This window comes from Thrips palmi, unplaced genomic scaffold (assembly GCF_012932325.1).
Source record: "Thrips palmi isolate BJ-2018 unplaced genomic scaffold, TpBJ-2018v1 HiC_scaffold_17, whole genome shotgun sequence".
Taxonomy (NCBI): domain Eukaryota; kingdom Metazoa; phylum Arthropoda; class Insecta; order Thysanoptera; family Thripidae; genus Thrips; species Thrips palmi.
In genome coordinates, this window is record NW_023144626.1 from 2,278,045 (window position 1) to 2,296,780 (window position 18,736).

The 18,736-nt window shown below is 59.5% G+C and overlaps 3 protein-coding genes across 3 annotated transcripts; 1 reads left to right on the forward strand and 2 right to left on the reverse strand.

Annotated features, from left to right (window-relative positions):
- Window positions 1-3,740: 3,740 nt before the first annotated feature.
- Window positions 3,741-10,996, reverse strand: LOC117643946 (protein Wnt-11b-2-like). The gene is made up of 6 exons (XM_034383133.1): window positions 10,984-10,996; window positions 5,005-5,264; window positions 4,694-4,906; window positions 4,312-4,343; window positions 3,994-4,124; window positions 3,741-3,915 (listed from the first exon to the last, which is right to left on the reverse strand). The coding sequence occupies exons 2-6, from the start codon at window positions 5,261-5,263 to the stop codon at window positions 3,741-3,743; spliced, it is 810 nt and encodes a 269-aa protein (XP_034239024.1). The 5' UTR covers window position 5,264; window positions 10,984-10,996.
- Window positions 10,997-13,513: 2,517 nt separating this feature from the next.
- LOC117643947 (protein piccolo-like) lies at window positions 13,514-17,780 on the forward strand. Its single transcript, XM_034383134.1, has 6 exons — window positions 13,514-16,088; window positions 16,306-16,478; window positions 16,573-16,661; window positions 16,744-16,999; window positions 17,140-17,289; window positions 17,528-17,780. The coding sequence occupies exons 1-6, from the start codon at window positions 13,514-13,516 to the stop codon at window positions 17,675-17,677; spliced, it is 3,393 nt and encodes a 1,130-aa protein (XP_034239025.1). The 3' UTR covers window positions 17,678-17,780.
- Window positions 17,761-18,716, reverse strand: LOC117643267 (mitochondrial import inner membrane translocase subunit TIM14). The gene is made up of 4 exons (XM_034382040.1): window positions 18,558-18,716; window positions 18,226-18,330; window positions 18,037-18,144; window positions 17,761-17,960 (listed from the first exon to the last, which is right to left on the reverse strand). Exons 1-4 carry the CDS (start codon window positions 18,558-18,560, stop codon window positions 17,850-17,852), a joined length of 327 nt encoding a protein of 108 aa, XP_034237931.1. The 5' UTR covers window positions 18,561-18,716; the 3' UTR covers window positions 17,761-17,849.
- Between the last annotated feature and the right edge of the window lie 20 nt (window positions 18,717-18,736).

Below are 18,736 nucleotides of genomic sequence, written 5' to 3' on the forward strand. Positions count from 1 at the left end.
TCTGAGACGAATAATTACAAAGGGGTCGAACAATCACGACAGCAAAAATCGGAACGGAAACTTCTCCGGACGCTTTTCAATATCCACGGCTGCCAAACTTGTTCGCCCCTTCCCCTTCCTGCCGAGGAGTATTCGGGCGGGCAGGGCAGTCGCCACTGTGCGAAAGGGGTGACCGTCGTCTCGGCCGCCCCCCAGTGGGGCCCCCAGTGGGGCCCGCACCCCTTTCCCCTCTGACAGCGACGGTCAACACGGCCACCGCGCAAGTCGATCCGAATTCGGCATTACTTTCGTTGTCCGCGCCGCCTTGCCGCTCGCCCGCCACCCCGAAGCGAAGGCCCCGCTCAAGGTCCCGAAGGCCCCGACGGCCGTGGCGGCCCTGACGGCGGCGGCCCTGACGGCGGCGGCCCCCGCCCTCGCCTCTGCTCGCCTCACGCCGGCCCCGGCGGCTCAATTCTCAATCAGCGCGTCGCCGGACGGACGGCCGGGACGGCTGGGACGGCGAGGACGGCGCCGACACGTCACCACGCCCCGCCACGCCCCGCCACGCCTCCCCGCCGCGCCGCCAATGAGAAGACTGCTGGCGGCGCGGCGCGCCAATGGCCGCCCGCCGCCCCCCTCCCCTCCCCCTGCCGCCGCTACCCCTTCCCTGGCCGGCACTGCTGGCACTGCCAGGCGCAGCGCGGCAGGCCGCTGCTGCTGGCGCTGCCGGCCCCTCGGGCTGCACGCTGCCGCCACGCTGCCGCCACGCTGCCGCCACGCTGCCGCCGCCTTCCGGTGCAGGCCCTGCAGGCCCTGCAGGCCCTGGCCGTGCCTTCGCGCCGCCGCTCGCCACCCCTGCAATAAACACCCCTCGACGTCGGCCAGTCGGCCGCGCGTCGGCAGCTGCGCGCCCCGGCCGCCCGCCGGACACCCACCTGGAATTCCATTTTGGCCCCTGTTTTATTCGTTTTGTCGTTGTTTTCGTGTTGTTTTTTTTTAAGGGTGGTCGCAGGAATGGCTCGCTGGATCCGAGGAGCAACGAAAATTGAAGCCATGGCGTACCTAGAGCGCATCAGGGGCAACAACAAAAAACGGCCAGGCGGACGGACAATCGGGCAGAGACCATATTTGTTTATCTATTCCGCCAGGTGGGGCGGGACCGCGCGCCGCGCTTCCCCCACTCTGAGGACCCGCCGCAGATTATCAATATTTTGCTGCGCGTGTCGTCGAGTTCCTTAGGGAGTAGGCAGCGCGCGCCCCGCCGCGCCCCGCGCCGTAGCATTACGTGTCTCTTCATTAGTCGCGGCGGCGGTACTGATCCAGCCGCCTTTTTTCCACCGAAAAGTCAACATTTTTTTCCCTGTTGCGCAGCGGCTCTTTATTTTGTTGGTTGCGAGAAAGCCAGAAAGCCCCCGAGCTGAAACAGCAGCCTGCAGCCCCGCAGCCTTGGCCGCGTGTTTACGGACGCGTCTTAATTGCCACCGAGGTATTTCGGCCGCTTTACGAACTGTCGCCTCGCCTCGCCGGATTCGGATTCGGATTGCATTCGTCCCTTCCTTTCGTCACGCTGTCTCTGTCGCGCCCTCACGGGACGCCCGGTGAGTGCGAGGGAGAAGGACCGATCCGAGCAATGTTCGGAATCGCCGTGGGCCTTCCCTGCAAGGCACCGCGGACGAAACTACGAGAAGAAAGGTGAAAGTTTGAGACACCTTCGAGGGGAGGTTTTGCTGTCTGTTAGAAACAATTGATCGCCAAGCCAGGAGGCCAAGTCCGTTCGCAATCTTCGAAATAATGAACAGAAAAGAGGCACTCTATCGCAGCCCCCGTGGCGGTGACAGGCAGATGGCGCACTCTGGTGGTGGCGCTTAGCAGCGGCATCTCAGAGGCAGAGAAGATACCCCGCGCCGGCAGTGACCGCAGCGTGGAGTCTCGCCGCCCGTGTCGGGGTGTCTCTGCATCGGTCCGGATGAGAAATTGCTGCCGCCACTCCCGGGTTCTGCCGGGTTCGGCCAGGCCGCCCAAACGGGTCCAGCGGGCGTCTAGGCCCTCGCTGTCTTCCTCGACGCCGTGCCTCAGCTATCCGCAGCCAGCCTTGCTGTGCTGGCTCAGCTTCCACAGAGCCCACTCGGGCCTCTTGGCGGCGAAGGAGCGGGCGACGCTCAGCCAGAGCGCAGTCTGCTCGCCTGGAAGCGGAGACAAGGAGACGTTGCCTTGCCACTCGCCGACGTCCAGGGAACGGCCAGGCTGCCGGACTCACAGTAGACCGTCATGCCGACCAGCACCAGGGGCAGCCCGGCCGCCATGTCCGTGCTCAGGATGTGGTGGGCCAGCGCCAGCACGCTCGGCCCTTGCAGCAGCAGCAGCCCCTGCGCCGTGAGCAGCAGCCAGGGCAGCAGCAGCAGCGGCTGCGACTTGGCCAACCAAAAGTATGGCGTTGGCTCGGTTCCAGGGGCAGGATGGGTCTACGAACACGAGGGGCCTATAGCGCCCGCCAGGTACTTACGGTGTAGTCAGCAACCCTCTGGGCGGCGGTGGACAGCACGCAGGCCACGGCGTGAGCCGAGTAGAGCGTGAAGCGCAGGCCTGGAGAGCGACAGTGGTTGGTCTCTCTGTCTCTCTCACACTCGCCCACGGGACGTGTGCGAGAGAGACAGAGCGGCGGCCCGGCGGGTCCAAGGGGAAGCAGACTCACTCCCACCCGCCTTGCCCTCGATGATGGAGTCCGGCGCGGCCTCCACGGCGGTGCAGCTCATGGCGACCGTGATCTGTGCACGGAAAGGGCAAGGACGGTGTTGTTGACCACGCCAAGGAGTCCAGAACAAGTGAAGCTCTATACGAAGGCGCTCGCACCAGCAGGGCGGCTGTTTCGATCCCAGGTGCTACGAATCCCCAGGCCCGCCGCACTGCAAGCAATGCACGAATATTTTGACTCGTAACGACACGGTTTGGTACTTGTGCTTGTATGTTCGCCGAGGTGTGACAGAATTAGCGTTTGTTTGAACAAATTTACAGCATGCTGTCTTACAGATGGTCATTCCTTTGCTGTCGGTGCTCATATTCGTTCCAACGCGATCAAAACAAAAGAAACCCCAACTGAAAAATGGCGCAAATGGGCCAACAATGCGCTTCAGGTTGTAGTTTCCTTGGGACCCAGAGTCAGAGGACTGATGTCACACCGTTCCGCTCTCTCTCAAACTCTGTCTTGGGCGAGAGAGATGGCTTGCAACCTCCGGTTAATCGCTGTGCAGCGAGGAGTCTTGTGTTACGGGTGGCTGAACGCTACAGGTGCCTGGGAGGTAGGCATCCCTTTCGACGCCTGCCTCGCCGTCCCGGGCGCCACCTGGTGGCGGTTCGGTCAACTGCCCCGGCGGCACCAGGAATACCCCGTCCAGGCAGTGACTTTTTAACGGCCGGTTAGCGAGGCGCAGTGAAGTTAAGGTTACCGGAGGGTTTTGTCATTCACCACGTCCAAGTTAACCAACGGCCGGTTAACGCAGATGAGGTAGAGCAACAGGGGACATGACCTTCGAACTGTGTGCACTCTCTCCAGGTGTCATATGTTTAAAAACGGTAGACAACAATAAACAGAGTAAAAACAAAAACTTCAAATTAAATATATTTTTTGTTATTTACAAACTGTACACAAATTACGCATGTTCTGTTATGTTCAGAGTTGTACATTCTTTATATGTTGTTAACTTCCATTTACGGTATGTACAATTAAATAGGAAAAACTTTGCTTTCTATCAAGTCTTGGAGTGCTATAAACACTCATGTATGTCGACCCACGATGTGCATGTCTTGCAGCGAACGTAGCAGCACCAGTAGTACTTGCATTGACACCTCTCCACCTTTTCCACCGTGACAGTACGGAAGCCTCGCCCACAGCACATGTCCTGGCAACTGTCGAACCCATTGGAGCTGGCGTTGCAGGACCTGGAAGACGGACAACACAAACAAGCATAAGTTATCGCTTTGTAGGGTGGAGTGGAGTGGCAGTCTAGGGGGCATTACCTGCCGCGAGTACCCAGACTCCCGGTGCGCGGGTCGGGCAGGCAGTAGTCGGGGCTCTTGGTGAGGAAGATGAGGTCGTCGTGCGAGAAGGAGCGCGGCGACGCGGCGCTGGGGGCGGCGCTGGGGGCGGCGCTGGGGGCGGGCAGGGGGGCGGGCACGAGGCGGCGGCCCACCCCCGGCCCGGACGGCACGGAGCGCCGCGTCACCACCTCCACGGCGGCGGCGAAGCGTCGCTGCAGCCGCAGCCCGATGTCCGCGAGGCGAGGCAGGGCGCGCCAGCACGTCTTGATGTTGCAGGAGCCGGACACGCCGTGGCACTTGCACTGCGTCGTCTCGCTGGACTCCACCGCCTGCGGGCAGCATGCGGGGGAAGTCTTTACCAGTGGCCTGTGCAAAGTGGCGGAGTCGCACTCGCTAGGAGTGCGAGAGAAACAGGGCGACGAAGCCGCCGCCGAGGTAGTACTCACCCTGCGGCCGGCGCGGTTGTTGTGGATGTTGACGGCGCCGACGCGGCCGCCCTTGGCCCGTCCCAGACGCCGCCGTCGTCCGTTCCTCTCGCCGTCGACGCTCTTGCGCCGCTTGCTGGTCGTGACGGAGGGCGGCGGCGGCGTGGCCGGCGAGTGGCCCCAGTGCCGGCGGCGGCTGGACGCGCCGACGCCGTCCTCGTCGTCCTCGCCGTCCTCCGCGGCGTCCCTGGAGCCCCTCTCGGCCGCGTCCGCGAACTGGCGCGCCAGCAGGGCGCCGTAGCGCACGTTGTCGCCGCAGCCGCCCCACTTGAAGTTGCCGTTGGGCGGGTCGCGCGGTGGCCCGGCGCACGAGCAGTGCGGCAGTGCGCCCTGCGCGCACGCCCGCGCCACGGAGTACGTCGCGGCCGCCGCGCTGAGCGCGTACACGAAGGCCTGCTCGCGGGTGCCTGCAACACGACGCACCGTTAAGGACCGAGTGGCTGCGACGCTTGACAGTGTACCGGACACTCTGGACCAGTCCGCAGGGTGTTTTTTGGATGCGCACCGGCGTAGAGGTCCGGGCTGAGGCGGGGCAAGGCCTCCAGCGAGGAGCAGTTCCAGCGGCGGTCGGCGAACACCTGCCTGCAGGTGGTGACAGCCAGCTGCGCGGCCTTGGCCAGGTGGGGCATGGCCTCCAGGGTGGAGCGGCACAGCGACACTTGCCGAGGGGTCATCCCCCAGCGAGGGCTACCGCCACCGCCGCCACCGCCGCCACCGCGGCACGAAGACGGACGCCAGGTGCTGTACGGCGCGTGGCGCAGCATCCTGCAACAAGAGGAACAGTTTCAGGGTCCCGGGTTCAAATACCAGCTCAGTAACGGGTTTTTCTTGCGGATTCACTTTTTTTTTCAATCAGGTCCTCTGGCCTTTCTCCCCGGAGTGATTGACCAGCCGTCTGATTCCGAGGGATCTGCCTCTGGCTCTGCCGCACTCATGCGGTGACCGTAGTGGTGCGAGACAGGCACAGCGACGAGTCCCATACTTCCAGAATCAGGAGGCCGAAACATTCCCCCTGCCTGCCCACAGTGCGTCATCCTTCTTCCTATCACTCAGTTGATTGGCTTTTGTGTCCCGACTGACCACTCGGCGGCCTAAAAAAGGGGCGGCGACCGTGATCGCGAAGCACGTTGTCATTTCGAGGAAGTGAAAGACAAAAACTGTGGCGCCATCCCCCCGGCCAGCATCACTTTGCATAAGAAGCAGAGATTTTTCGTCGCTGTCTCTTTTTCACGGGACGCCCCACATGGGAGCGAGACCCCGACACGAGAGGCACGGCGGTGCGTTCTGCTTTCCGCCCTAGTAACCCGGAGTTAAATGTGTTGGTTGGGTCCCATCTTTGTGTGGTCCGCGTCGCGTCCGCGTCGCCTCCACTGTGGATTCCTCGCCATCTGTCAATCATCGAGCCAGGCTTGGAGCCAGGACAGCAGCCAGGGCCGGTCAGGGACTCCTGGAAGGGTTTTTGTCATTCCAGCGTCATTCCCGTCTGCTTCTCGTCATCCCGTCCGTGCCGCTCGATTGCCATTCCTTTCCCAGAGACATAACAAATGACGGATTGGCCAGCGGCTTCAGCCTGCTTCAGGCTCTCCGCTCCGATTCCACATAATACATCCGTCTGGTTTCATACCATTTTTTCCCTGCACACGACTTTTGCGATCAATCGCCCAACCGGGTCTTTTTCCCGGTAAGACACGCGCGTCGCGCTTCCCTTATTAAATACGAATCCAGCCTTGTTTTGTAAACATTGCACGCACAGCTCCAGTAAACAATACGACTGCACCAATAATCCTCCGATAGATGTTGGACCATTCAGATGCACCATCATATTGCGTTTTGATTCGAGTACTGTTGGAGGACTAGAGCTTAAAACGTGTTCGCACCTTCCTCTGGGATTCCTCGGCCCTTTTTGATCGTAGCTGTGGACTGCGACCCCCCTTCCGCCTTTTTGAGGAGCGCACACGTAGTACACACACACACACGACCTACGCACACACACAAGCGCGGACGCGCCTGTCGCCTGGGGCAGTTTTCGTTTGGGGCCGGGCCCGCCTCAGGACCTGCAGGGCCCACTACCCGGCCCTCTCGGCCCCAGCGGACTGATTCCGAGCGGGAAGTCTCTCTCTCGCACTGATGGAGCGAATCGCACGGGTGCGAGAGAGACGGAGCGACGAAAGCAGTGTTCTGATTCAGCCTGCAGCCCCGCGGTCACACTTCCTCTGCCCTGCTTGCTTATTATGTTATTACGTTCCGTCTGCAGACTCCGGCCGGGTCGTCCGGGCGTCGTCTCGCCACGGCACGGCACGGCACGGCACGGCATGGCACGGCACGCCACGGCACGCCACGCCACGGCGTAGCGAAGGTGTGAATCGGCCCGCTATCTCGGACCACCGATCGGGCATTTACGCAATTACGGCACGTTAAAAAAAACACGTGTCCTCCTCGCCCTCTTTTGTCGAAACTAGTGTGAGGTCAGCGAGGGGCTGTCCCGAAACGCGGTGCGGGAAATAATGGAACGTGACTTGTATGGAGTGCATACTGACCACTTTGTGGGTAAACAACGGCCCTCCCGCTCTACACGATGAAAATATTATGTCCTTCACGGCTGCCCCCCCCCTGTCAAAAATATTGTGGTTTACGGGCAGTCCCCATTGCGGCATCGCCGAAGTAAATTATCCCACCCTTTATCCCACGCACACGCAGTTTCAACGAAGAGGAACAATCCTTTTAATGAATTCTTCGAGCAAAAAGGAGGGGAAGGAAGGGGGAGGGGGGGAATCGAGACGGCGCTAACAAATTCCTCCAAAACGAGAGACTGTGGAGTGTGAAGGAAAGGCCACCTCAATCACGCCCGGCCGGTGTTAATAAGCCTTGTTCATCAAGCCTGGCCTCTGTGAGTGTGTGTCGCTGATGATTCATACAGGAACATCCGGAGCTTGGAGCAGCCACGGTGCGTCCGAATGGTTGCTTCCCATGCTCGACGCGCTCGCGCCAAGAAGCTCTGCTCCGCTCCACGCAGACCAAGCCCGAGGCATTTGCATAAGTACCCTTTTAAATTCGGGGAGCCGCGCGCGCGCCGCGGCGGGACGAGTTGGCACGGCACACGAGGCTCTGTCTCTCTCTCGCCGCTGGCGCCCCATGAGTGCGAGAGGGACAGAGCGGCGACGAATCTCAGCCTGTAGACGACTTTGTGGGCGCTAGGTGGGGGTTTTCGTACGCACAGGTGTAAATGCCCCGGAGTCCTCCAGGCCTTACTCCAGGCGGGGCGGCGAGGTGGTCGTTTAACGCTCCGGTTGGTCACGCCCGCAGCCGGCCTGTTATTGGTCCAGTCTCTGATTGCGTTTCGCAGAAGCCGTAAAGGGAATGCACTGCTGTCTGGACGGACCGACGGGCCGGCGCGATGTGCAGCAAATGGCCGCCGAAACTAAAGCGAACTAAAGGGAATATTCCCTCTGAGGTAATTGGAAGTTTTCGGACCACTATTTTCATATTGTTACAAATTATGGAAATAATCAACTTTGAATCCCGGGCGCGCAAACCTATTTTTCTTGTAGTGTGTGTGCACGCCTAGGTGTGTGCGCACACACAGGGCCCTGCTGATGGGCCACTTGGGAAGCTATTCATTAGCACCCTGCATCACACCTCCAGTGGACACGAGAGTGGACACAGCGCTACTGCTGGAGTCTCTACCTCTCTGTCTGGCCGGTGGGGCGCTATAAACGCATTCAAAGTCCCACGCAGGGGTCGTACTGCCAGACCGAACAACCCCAGCCGTAATAAAAATCGACTTGTTAGTAATACATATTTAAAATAGTGAAAAATTATTTTTAAAAAACTGTGGTTTTAATTATGAGTTATGGACATGTGTTTTTCAGGTTACAAAAGTAGGAAAACCATGCTGTCCTCTGTTGGAAAATTTAAGTTTCACTCGACTTACTTCTTTCGTCAAGCGCTCCCTGGCGTGCGACAAAGACAGCACACTGCTAATTACTCATGATTCATGAACCTGGCTAGGTGGGTGGAGCACTTGGTCATTGAGACCGACATTTAAAAAAAAAGAACTCTAACTTTTACCCCCTCCTTTAGATTAGCGCGTTTGATAAATGTGCTTTACGAGAGGGGAGTGGGGGCGAGGTCTATCCTTCGGTAATTAACATGCGAGACTGACCTGCGCCTGATATTTCAATTTTCTTTACGGAGACGTCGCTGCGCCGCGCCATGGCGTGCACGCCGACGTCCCCATTGTGGTTCGGTACCGCGCCAACAGTGTGCGCGCCTTTTGATGGGGATTACACGGAGTGGTTCATCCGAGCCTAAGCCTGGGCTAGTAGAGCCGCCATTCTTGCCTGAGTCCGAAAAGGCCGCTGTCTCCCTCGCACCCCTGCGGCGCGCCCCGCGAGCGCGAGAGAGACAGAGCGAAGAAAGCAGTGCTTTAAGCCGCTTTTCGGCAGCGCCTTTGGGGATCCTTCGCATGGTTTGCGAGGCGTCGAGGGAAAGAAACGGGAGCCTCGTGGAGCCTCGACAACAACACCACAAACACGCACGGCGTTGGCACAACATTTACTGCAGCCAATACTGACTGCCATTTCCTTTGGTGGAACGCGACGACACCGAACATTATTGTACTTTTTGCCAAGTTTCCGGTGAAAATCGAGCGGTTTGCTTGACCGAACCGTAGCAGTGGTCACCCTTTCCCAGTTTGGCCAGTTTCTGCATAATCAAATAATCAACGTCGCTCTTACGGGTTTTCCTCCATTTTTAGATCGAACGGACGCCGATTCAACATCCTGCGATACGGACTGGAAACGGGCTGTTTCCCATGGCGGCCTAAAGGTTGGAAAATTATCTCCTACCGTCACCCATTCCTCACGTTTGGATCCTGTTGATAATCATCTCGAGGCGTCGTGCACCTCGGCGCGTGGCGGGGCGGGGCGGGGCGGGGCGGGCGGGGCGGGGCGGGGCGGGGCGGGGCGACTCGAGGGGCTTCGGTGTCGATACGTGCATAATTTCACGCGTTATTACCGGATCGCTGGGAGAGCGAGACGAATCCGCGGCCTGCCCCCTCGAGGTGGTCGAGGTGGTCGAGGCCCGCAAGCTGGGAGCTATAAACATGTGTTTTGATATCCCCCCTCCCCCTTCTCGACACGCCCCCGCGACGCCGCGCGCTCTTACTCGCCTCCTAGAATGTCACGCACCTGGACGACCGGCCAAGTCGAGTACGCAAAGACGGCACAGGTCGTAAGCGCGTACCTCCCATGGGTTTCCCATGACTTACGTGGATTGGCCCATGGCTACCCATGTGTTGCCGATAAACTGGGACGCGTGCAGGGACGCAGTATAGTAGTCTTTATTCCGCGCAGTGCTCCATCCTCCGTCTCTCTCCCACCCCTGTGAGACGCGCCCCATGAGTGCGAGACAGACACGAACGCATCGCAGTGGCCACGTCGTCACGCTATGAAAGCAGCAGGACATGTCTCCGCGAACGCCGAACGACTCTTTTTACCATCCATTTTTGGCGGCGCCTCTTTCCAAACTTTTCTCCGGCCGTGCGTGCGAACGGCAACAAGTGCGTGTTGCCTTTTCCCACTGCTCTGTCTCCCTCTTTTCGAAGAAGTTCGAAGAAGCCCCGCCGCGCTTCGGCCGTTCGGCGCGGCGTTTAACATTTATCCAGCGTTTAGTGGATGTGTGCGCGAGGCAGACCCGCAGCTCCACTGTTGTCGCCTCGCGGATGCACAGTTGAAAAGTAGTCTCAGGTTGCTTATTTTGGATTTTTAGAGGACAGGGAATGTTCTTATAAATTACCATGAAAATTTTGACACTTTTTCTCTCTTCTTTTTAGTAAATTGTCTCTTGGTTTGGTACTAAAAGTTTGACTCGTTTGGTTGAATTTGTGGCCTCGCTGCTTTTAGGCGCATTACGCCGCCAATGCCGCTGTTTCCTGGAATGACGAGCACGTTCGTTATCCTCCGGACACACAGTGTATCACCGAACCCGCTCCGTGATTTTGACACACAACAAACAAGGAGGCTGGGGATTTGAACCCGGGGAAGGGACGAAGAAAAAATAAGATGCTGCCGGTCCGATGTCGCAGCACGCGGGACAATACATCCGCTTAGGCCGATTTATACTCGGCTATCGGTGACTGCTACTTACGGTCCACGTATGTGACTTTAGGCCCCTGCGAGTCGTAAAAAGAAAGCTTCCCTTGAGGGTCTGCCTGTGAGCCCAGCCCGGGCAGAAATGCTTGCGCCAGCAGCACGTCAACACTGTCAAATCGATGTCGGAATCATTCGTTTTCTTCAGGGACTATAGCATACCGCGAACGGAAATGTTGGCCCCCTCGAAGCTGCGCTCGATATCGCTTTGGCCCCGGCTTAAGGACGGCCCCTAATCAGCTTAGCGTTCCGACCAATGGCCACAACCCGGCCGGACTCGCCGCGAATCACTGCGCCCCCCAACTATTTGGGCGCAGAGTCCTTGGTCTACTCACAGCCAGGCGATGGCGTTGGCGGGCGGCAGCACCTGGGCCACGACGAGCAGCACGGCGAGGGCGACCCGGGACAAGTCAGCCCGCCACGCCGGCCACACCGGCCGCGTCGACGGCCTGGTGCAAGGCCTGGTGCCCGGCCCCGCCACGCGCGGCGCGTCCATCCGCGCTGCCTCCGTCGCCGCCCCTCACGACGGCATCCCGGAGCCGCATCCCATACTCCGGCAAGTCCGTTGAAGCACTGAGCCCGGTCTAGGCGCTAGGGCCTCATGCAGTGGGGAGCAGCCTTGAACGCCCCTACTGTCACTTCCACACACGCGGGATTCGGGATACCACGCGAAACGAGGCACTCTTTGAGTGGGGTGGCACCGACGCCGTTGCTGCAGGTTCGCGCGCGCGCCCCTCCGCCGGGTTCGTCCTGTTCACGACTGACCGCTCGCTTCAGCGCTTCACCTCATCTCTCGTCTCGACGCACCGCCGGCTGCTCCCCGCCCCGCCCCGGCCGGCTCGGCTCTCCGCCCGGCCCGGCTGGGCTCAGCGCGGATGCTCGGCTCGGATTCGGCTCAGCCCCGCAGTGGGCCACCAAGAGGCCCTGCTTCGCCTGCTTCGACACCAACAGTGGTACCAGAACAACAACAAAAAACTTACTCCGCGTAAAGCCTCCTCACTGTCTTTGTCGGCGCATCCCGCCCCTCCCCCTGCCGTCCGTCCCTTCCTCGTCTGGACCCCCCCCCCCCCCTCGCGTGCACTCCTGACCATTCATGCCGTGGTCGTCCCAAGGCGCTTGCTTCCGCGAAGGCGATTTTGGCTTACAAGGCATGTGCCAAATGCACTTCACTCCCGAGGACAAAGTTTCGATGTGGCGTTGTGTCCTTGGTCGCTCGCCGCCCCCCAGCCAGGCTAACCAAGAAAAGGAGTGAAAAGAAATTTTTAAAAAATGTTGGAGCGATGGTAAACCTCACTTGGATCTCGGAGGCGTTTGCGTCTTATTGGAGTTACTCTTCTTGCCGACACCTGCATCCCTAGTGCCCTTAAGCCTTAAACACCTCCCTCCTCTTCCTGTGGGCCTGGCCGGCCAGGGCAGCCAGGCCACGGCGCACGGTAATAGCAGGTAACGCACCTCGTACTAATTTGGTGCGTTCATGTGCGTGCGTCAGAGAGAGAAAGAGTGCGTGCGTCAGCCTGTGTGAGGGAGTGAGTACGTGCGCGAGGCTCTTTCTGAAGCCACCCAAATAATGCACCGATTTTGGCTGAGGCATGCCAACCACCAAAATTTCTCTATAAAGTTGCTGTTGCTGCGTCCTGCCCCGCCCCTCTTACCTGCGGGCTGAATTAGGTGTGAGGATGTTTTACAACTTGTCGCCTCGATAGTCGCCGCGCAGCGCTATGCGCTAGCAGTGTGCTAGCAGCGCTCCGGCCGGCGGCGGCAGCGGCGGCTGGGAACAAAGTGATCCGGATAGAGCCGCCGTGTTTTGTCAGTTTCCTCTCGTCTCAGGTTCGGGGTTCGACCCCGCCTCCTGCACACCTCCATTCATCAAACCGAAATCACGGATAGAGGGACGCGTCCGAGCGGTGCCGCAATGCCACAACTCGCAAAACGCGGCTGAGGCTCATTCCAGTTCAAACTAGCATGGACACCCGAGGCATCTTCGTCAGGGACTCCAAAAGGAAGTCGTCACATCGATGTATCCGCGTCGTTCTCGGACCACCCGCACCTCTGGACAGTCTGGAGACGATACGAGCATTGCAGGCAGAGCGGCAGTCGGCAGTGCATGCGCGCGGCAGAGCGACGGAGGGCCTCCGCCGTGGACGCCGCCTCTGAGGTTCGGGACGCCCCGACGGCCGACGCCCCGCCCGGTTCGCTTTTAATTACATAGCGGCGGTGGCTTTGAGATTGGGCATGAACCTGACCCCTCCCCTCACACCTCCGCTTACCTCCCCTCCCCCTCCCCACCCTACCTCTCACGCCTCGGCGGCGCCGCGCTCCTCAACCCGCCAGCGGTGGCAGCCGGAACAGTTGCCTAACACCCAGGCGGCGCTGTAGAAGGGTTCTCTGTCTCTGTCTCTCTCTCTCTCTCTCTCTCTCTCTCTCTCTCTCTCTCTCTCTCTCTCTCTCTCTCTCTCTCTCTGTCTCTCTCTCCCTCACTCACTCTCTCTCGACCTGGCCCTGGCGTCGTCTTATCACTCACTGGGCGGGGAAGCGGGGAGGGGAGGCTGCCGTCGGCGAGCACCCGGCCAGTGCGGCGGCCGTGGCGCCGTGGCGGGGCGCGGCAACATGCAGCTGCCCGCTCCACCGTCACAGCGTCGTCACCATCGACACCGCGGTGAGCTTGGCGGCTTGGCGGCTTGACGGCCCGACGGGCTAACCTAACCTAACCCGGTTGCCTCGGTCCGACCAGGCTGGCTGCGCGCGCTGCACCTCGTGGTGGCGGTGCTCCTCCTCGGCGCGCCGCGACCGCCCTGCACGCCGTGTGAGGCGCGCCTCGACCCCGACTCGGAGCCCGCCCAGCCCGCCTTCACCGTGCTGCACCCGATGGGCGCGTTCAAGCGCCCGCGCGCCACCACGCCCGCGTCGCCGTCCTCGCCGGCCCCCGCCAAGAAGGCGGAGACCACCGCCACCACCACCAAGAAAGCGGACGACAGAGTGGAGCCGATCACTGCCAGGCCCACGGAGCCGACCCCGGACACCTCAGGTGACGTGATGGACAAGCTGATGCAGGGCAAGCTGCCGGTGCGCATCGGGCTGACGCGTGGCGAGCTCAAGGCCGTGCTCATGATTGTGGCGGCGCGCTTGCGGAGGGAAGGGTACGCCGTCAACAACGCCGCCTTCAGCGACTGGGACGTGGTGGCGGCCGCGGACGCCAACGCCAAGAACACGGCCGTGTACACGCTGACGCTGGCGTCGAGCGAGGTCCCTCCGAAGTGGCGGTCGCCGATCATCGCCCTGACGCCGTCCTCGACGGCAGCAACGGTGGCTGCCGCCCGGTGCCCGGAGTGCTCCTGCTCGCCCTGCCTCCAAGGCGCCGCTGAGCACGCCGCCCCCGGGCCGCTGAAGGCCGACAAGGCCGAGGCCACGACGAGGGAGGCCGAGACCGTCGGCCGTCCGAAACTGCTGGCCGACGAACCGGTGAGTGCGAAGGGAGGCCACAAGGCTCTCGATGTGCGCCGCGGCCTGGATCTGCCGGAGACGCTGCAGCAGCAGCTGGGCACCATCAACGCCATCATCGCCGAGGTCAAGCAGCAGATCGACGCCAAGGCCGAGGAGGCCAAGTTGATGGCGACGGCGCAGGCGGCGGTGCAGACGACGGCCGCCACGGAGCTGCCAGGCAACCTGCAGAAATCCGCACAGCTCTCGCCGTCCTCCAAACAGGGCCAGGGAGTGTGGCCAGGGCACTCATTTGGACAGGCGGCAGCGGCAACAGCACTGTGGACGACGGCCAACCCCAGTCCAGCGGCAGAGCAGTCCGCCGCATGGATGGCGCCCAAAACTTTGCCTCCGCCGAGCAGCCAACCACTCCACTCTCTACTTTCACTCCCGCGTGCTATCAGCCCCAACGAGACTCGCGGCCCGGCGGACCAGGCGGACCAGGCGCCGGGGACCCACCAAGCCATGGCGCTCTACCGGCAGACTACCAGTCCACCCATGCTTGCGCAATCTCACCCAGTCCAGCAAACACCTGCTGCAGAGTTACCCACGCCGCCTTCCCAATCCCAGAGGCACCACCAACCCCAGTTATCATCGGAACCCCACCAACCCGCTCAAACGCTTCTAACCTTCGAGGTGCAGGAGTACCCGCAACCACACCATCAATACCACTCAGGCCTTCCCTCTCACCAACCTGTACAACATCAACTGTCACATGAACAACACTCTCAACAACACCAGCAGCCACACCAGTACTCATATGCACAACACCCATCAATAACAGTACTTCGACCTCAGGTCCAGCAACAACCACAGAATCCATACCCACAACACTCGCAAATAGCAGTGCAATCCCAACTGGCCCAGCAACACGTATTGTATCCATATCCGCAACAACCCCTAGTCACAGTACAACCCGCGCAAGCTCAAAAACCCTTTCAGTACCCACAACAACCATCAAATTCAGCACTGCTCTCACATTCAAAGCAACCCTCACAGTACCCACACCATGAACCCGTAGAGGCCCAGCAACCGCCACAGTACCCGAACCCTCAACAACCTGCATTAACAGTGCCACCGGCTTGGTCCCATCAACCCCCGAAGAAGCCTACCGAACAACCCTGGCGTCCTCAGCAACCCATGTCGCCTCCGCACTCGTCGGAGCAGCAGTCTGCTCCGAGGCCGCACCCGTCGCAGCCACAGCCTCAGACATGGCAGTCCGTGAATGGTCAAAACGCCCAGCCCTCGCCCAACCAGCCGCACCAGTCGCATCAGCCTCGGCAGTTGGCGCCTGCTTACAACCAGCCCGCGCCCCAGCAGCACCAGCTCGTGTACGTGTACCAAGTGCCCGTGCCGCCTGCCGCGCAGCCACTGCAAGGCCCACAACTACCCGCCGCCCCAGCAGCTCAAGAAGTGCCCGCGCGCGCTCTTGGCGGACAACAGTCTCTGGACCACGAGGCGCCTCAGTCGTTCCGGGCCGCCGCGATCGGCCACCTCGGCCACCAGCCTGCGTCCGACCCGCCAGGCACGGCCGTGGCCCCGGGACTGCTGCCCAAGATCCCCGGCCTCGCCGCCATGGAGCAGAAGCTGGAGGAGATGGGCCTCGGGCCCTCCAGGCTGCAGGTGGGCGACGTCACCATCGACGTGAACCTCAAATCGCCGCCCTCGTTGGGCGGCCTTGGCGACGTCAGCTTCCCCGACGGCCCCGCCTTCATGGCGCGCTCCGCGCCGGTGCCGGACGACGATGTCCCGGCCTCGTCCAACACGACGGGGTCGGCCTTTGCGACTGCGGCCACTACGGCGACTCCGGGGGCAGAGAAGGAGCAAGACCATGACGGCGGGCGCGAGGAAGCATCGACGTCCCCGTCCACCACGCTGGTCCACCACAACTCCAGCTCGACGCGGCACGTGACCAGCGCCGCGACGCCCGCGACCCGGCAGCGGCACTCGACCAGCCAATCAGGTTCGTCTTCGCGCAGGGCCGGCCTCGGGGACCGCCTAGAGGCCCGCCTAGAGGCCCGCCTAGACGCCCGCCCGCCCAAGCGGCCCGCGTCAAAACAGCACCGCGCCGCACAAGCCGGCGGAGCGCAAAAGAAGCCTTGAACAATACACGGCCATGACGTCATCGCCTTGTCGCTTTCTTCCCTCACTGTCCCTGACTGCGCGCTGTTGTTGGGCAGACGGCGGCGACGCCGAAGCCGCCGGGGACGAGGGCACCGAGCTTGCCGACTCGAGTGAGGACCTCGGGGGGGAAGACGAGGAGAACGATGAGGACGAGGAGGACGATGATGAGGAGGATTGGGGGCGGGTTATTAACGGAGAGGACGCGAGTATCACGGACGTGCCGTACCAGGTAAAGGACGCCGAGGGACTGGCACAAGGTAAATTTGGACTTGCGCTCCGCGGCGCTACTGCCGACGAGCTAAACTAAGGACGCGCGATTGCAGGTGGCGCTCGAGCACAACGGGCGGCTGTGGTGCGGCGGCAGCATCATCGGCAAGACGTGGGTCATGACGGCGGCACACTGCGTCCAGGGGTGAGTGACTGCGTCCACTTTGCGCTCTGGAGTCCAAGTCAATTCAATTCTTCCTCTTTCCCTCCTTTCCACTCTTTGGCAGACGGAGGCGGGCTGCTGCGTGGCGAGTACGAGCGGGGGCGACCCTCAGGGAGACTGGCGGGAAGCTGGTTAAGGTGCGCCAGGTCTTCCCTCATCCCAAGTACAAGCAGCTAAAGTACGATGTGGCCCTGTTCAAGCTGGCCGAGACCCTGACCTACTCCAGCTCCATCAAGGCCGTCAAGCTGCCCGGCAAGGGCCACGAAGACGCGACCCCAGGCGCGGCCATGACCATATCAGGATGGGGTAAAGTGAAGCCGGTAAGGAATGCAGGGTTGGAAAAAGGACTTAAGTCCCTTACAAGCTACGGGGAACTCCCACAGATTTGCGACGACACAGATTACAAACGACTCTGAGTTATTTTCTCTGTGCTTAATAGTTCCTTTTCTTTTGGCCCTAGAATGGCTACCAGTACCCGCGGGTCCTGCAGAAGGCGACGGTGTCTGTCGTCGCGCGAGACGAGTGCAGCAAGCGGTACTCGAACACGCCCTTCGGGCCCATCTCCAACGTGGAGGTCTGCGCAGGCGGGGACCATACGGACACCTGTCAGGTGGAGTATACACGAAACGGGACAGAAAAAAGTGGATTAGGAAGTAGAGTTGGTTTCATTCACGATGGAATTCCGTGCTGGCGCTGGCAGGCCAGTCTTCGGTGCGTAAATCGAAGCTCACCGAGCGCCTGCTGGGTACGCAACACAACGAGCGAGATGTGAGTTGGGTTGCCTATCCCGCAGGCGCTTGATGCTCGTTGTTTTAATTTTGACTTGGATTCATTTCTTCTCGGAGCAGGGAGACAGCGGCGGCCCGATGGTCGACAGCTCAGGCACCCAGATGGGCATCACGTCCTGGGGCGAGGGCTGCGCAGAGCTGCCGGGCGTCTACTCTAACATCGCCCACCCAGACCTCAGAGAGTTCGTGCGGAAGACAGCTGGCGTTTAGTGACATCCACACTCACGCAATAAATCAAAAACCCCTTACATGGCATGAGAAATAGAAAATAAAATAAAGAGAAAAACAGAAAAGGAGTCTTATGCAAAATATTTTATTTTAACTATAACATCTAAGTATATACAATATTAAGAAATTAAGAGCAACTTCAGTATCCAAATATTCATGGCTTTTGACTGTCCAGGAGATCTTTCGCTTCATTAATCTTTGCAGCCAGATAAGGTGATCCTCCACGATCTGGATGATTGACAATCATGATGCGTTTGTGAGCATCCTGAAAAGAAAGACATTTAGAAACATCAATTTCGTGATGAGGTTGTTAATATGCAATTCCATTGCAAATTTAATACCTTGATTTTAGCTTTGCTTGCAGTTGGTGATACTCCTAAGATTAATGCTGCTTCTCTTCTATTCATTTTGGGATCAAATCCCCCTTTGTAATACTTGGATCCAATGGTCTGAGAATAAAGAAAGACTTAATTAGATCAGTATTCTCAAAATGAGAAAAGACGCAATGATTGACTAGGAACATTACTTACGTCAATTTGAATGGCAGCTATTTTCTTGGAAAGACCAGATCTTATTACATAACGACCAATGTATCCTACTGCTGCCATTCCGACACCGACATACACAAGGGTGGACTGAAAAATAACAAGCCTCTTAGAGATCATAGGTAGAACAGTGCACAGTCACAATGGACTGTAACATCTGAGCTAATAACACCACAAGCATTGATAAAGTGCAAACGTACAGACATTGCGTGACAAGAAAACTTGAGACATTTACTTCAAATTTAAAAAAAAATGTAAATCATACGACTGAATTAGAGGTTACATCATCAATTAACTGTTTGTATGGGTAAACGTACCATTTTTAAACGTGAAGATAATTATGCAGTAGGCCTGCCTGTTGAAGAGTTATCGATAGCAAAAGGCAGGCAACTTCTTCGGGATTGTATTTTCTTGCACAACGTTTGCGTTTTCGGCATGTGTGTACTTCGCTCCGTACTTCGAGTAGCAGACGACAAAGACAACGTGCGGCTATTGG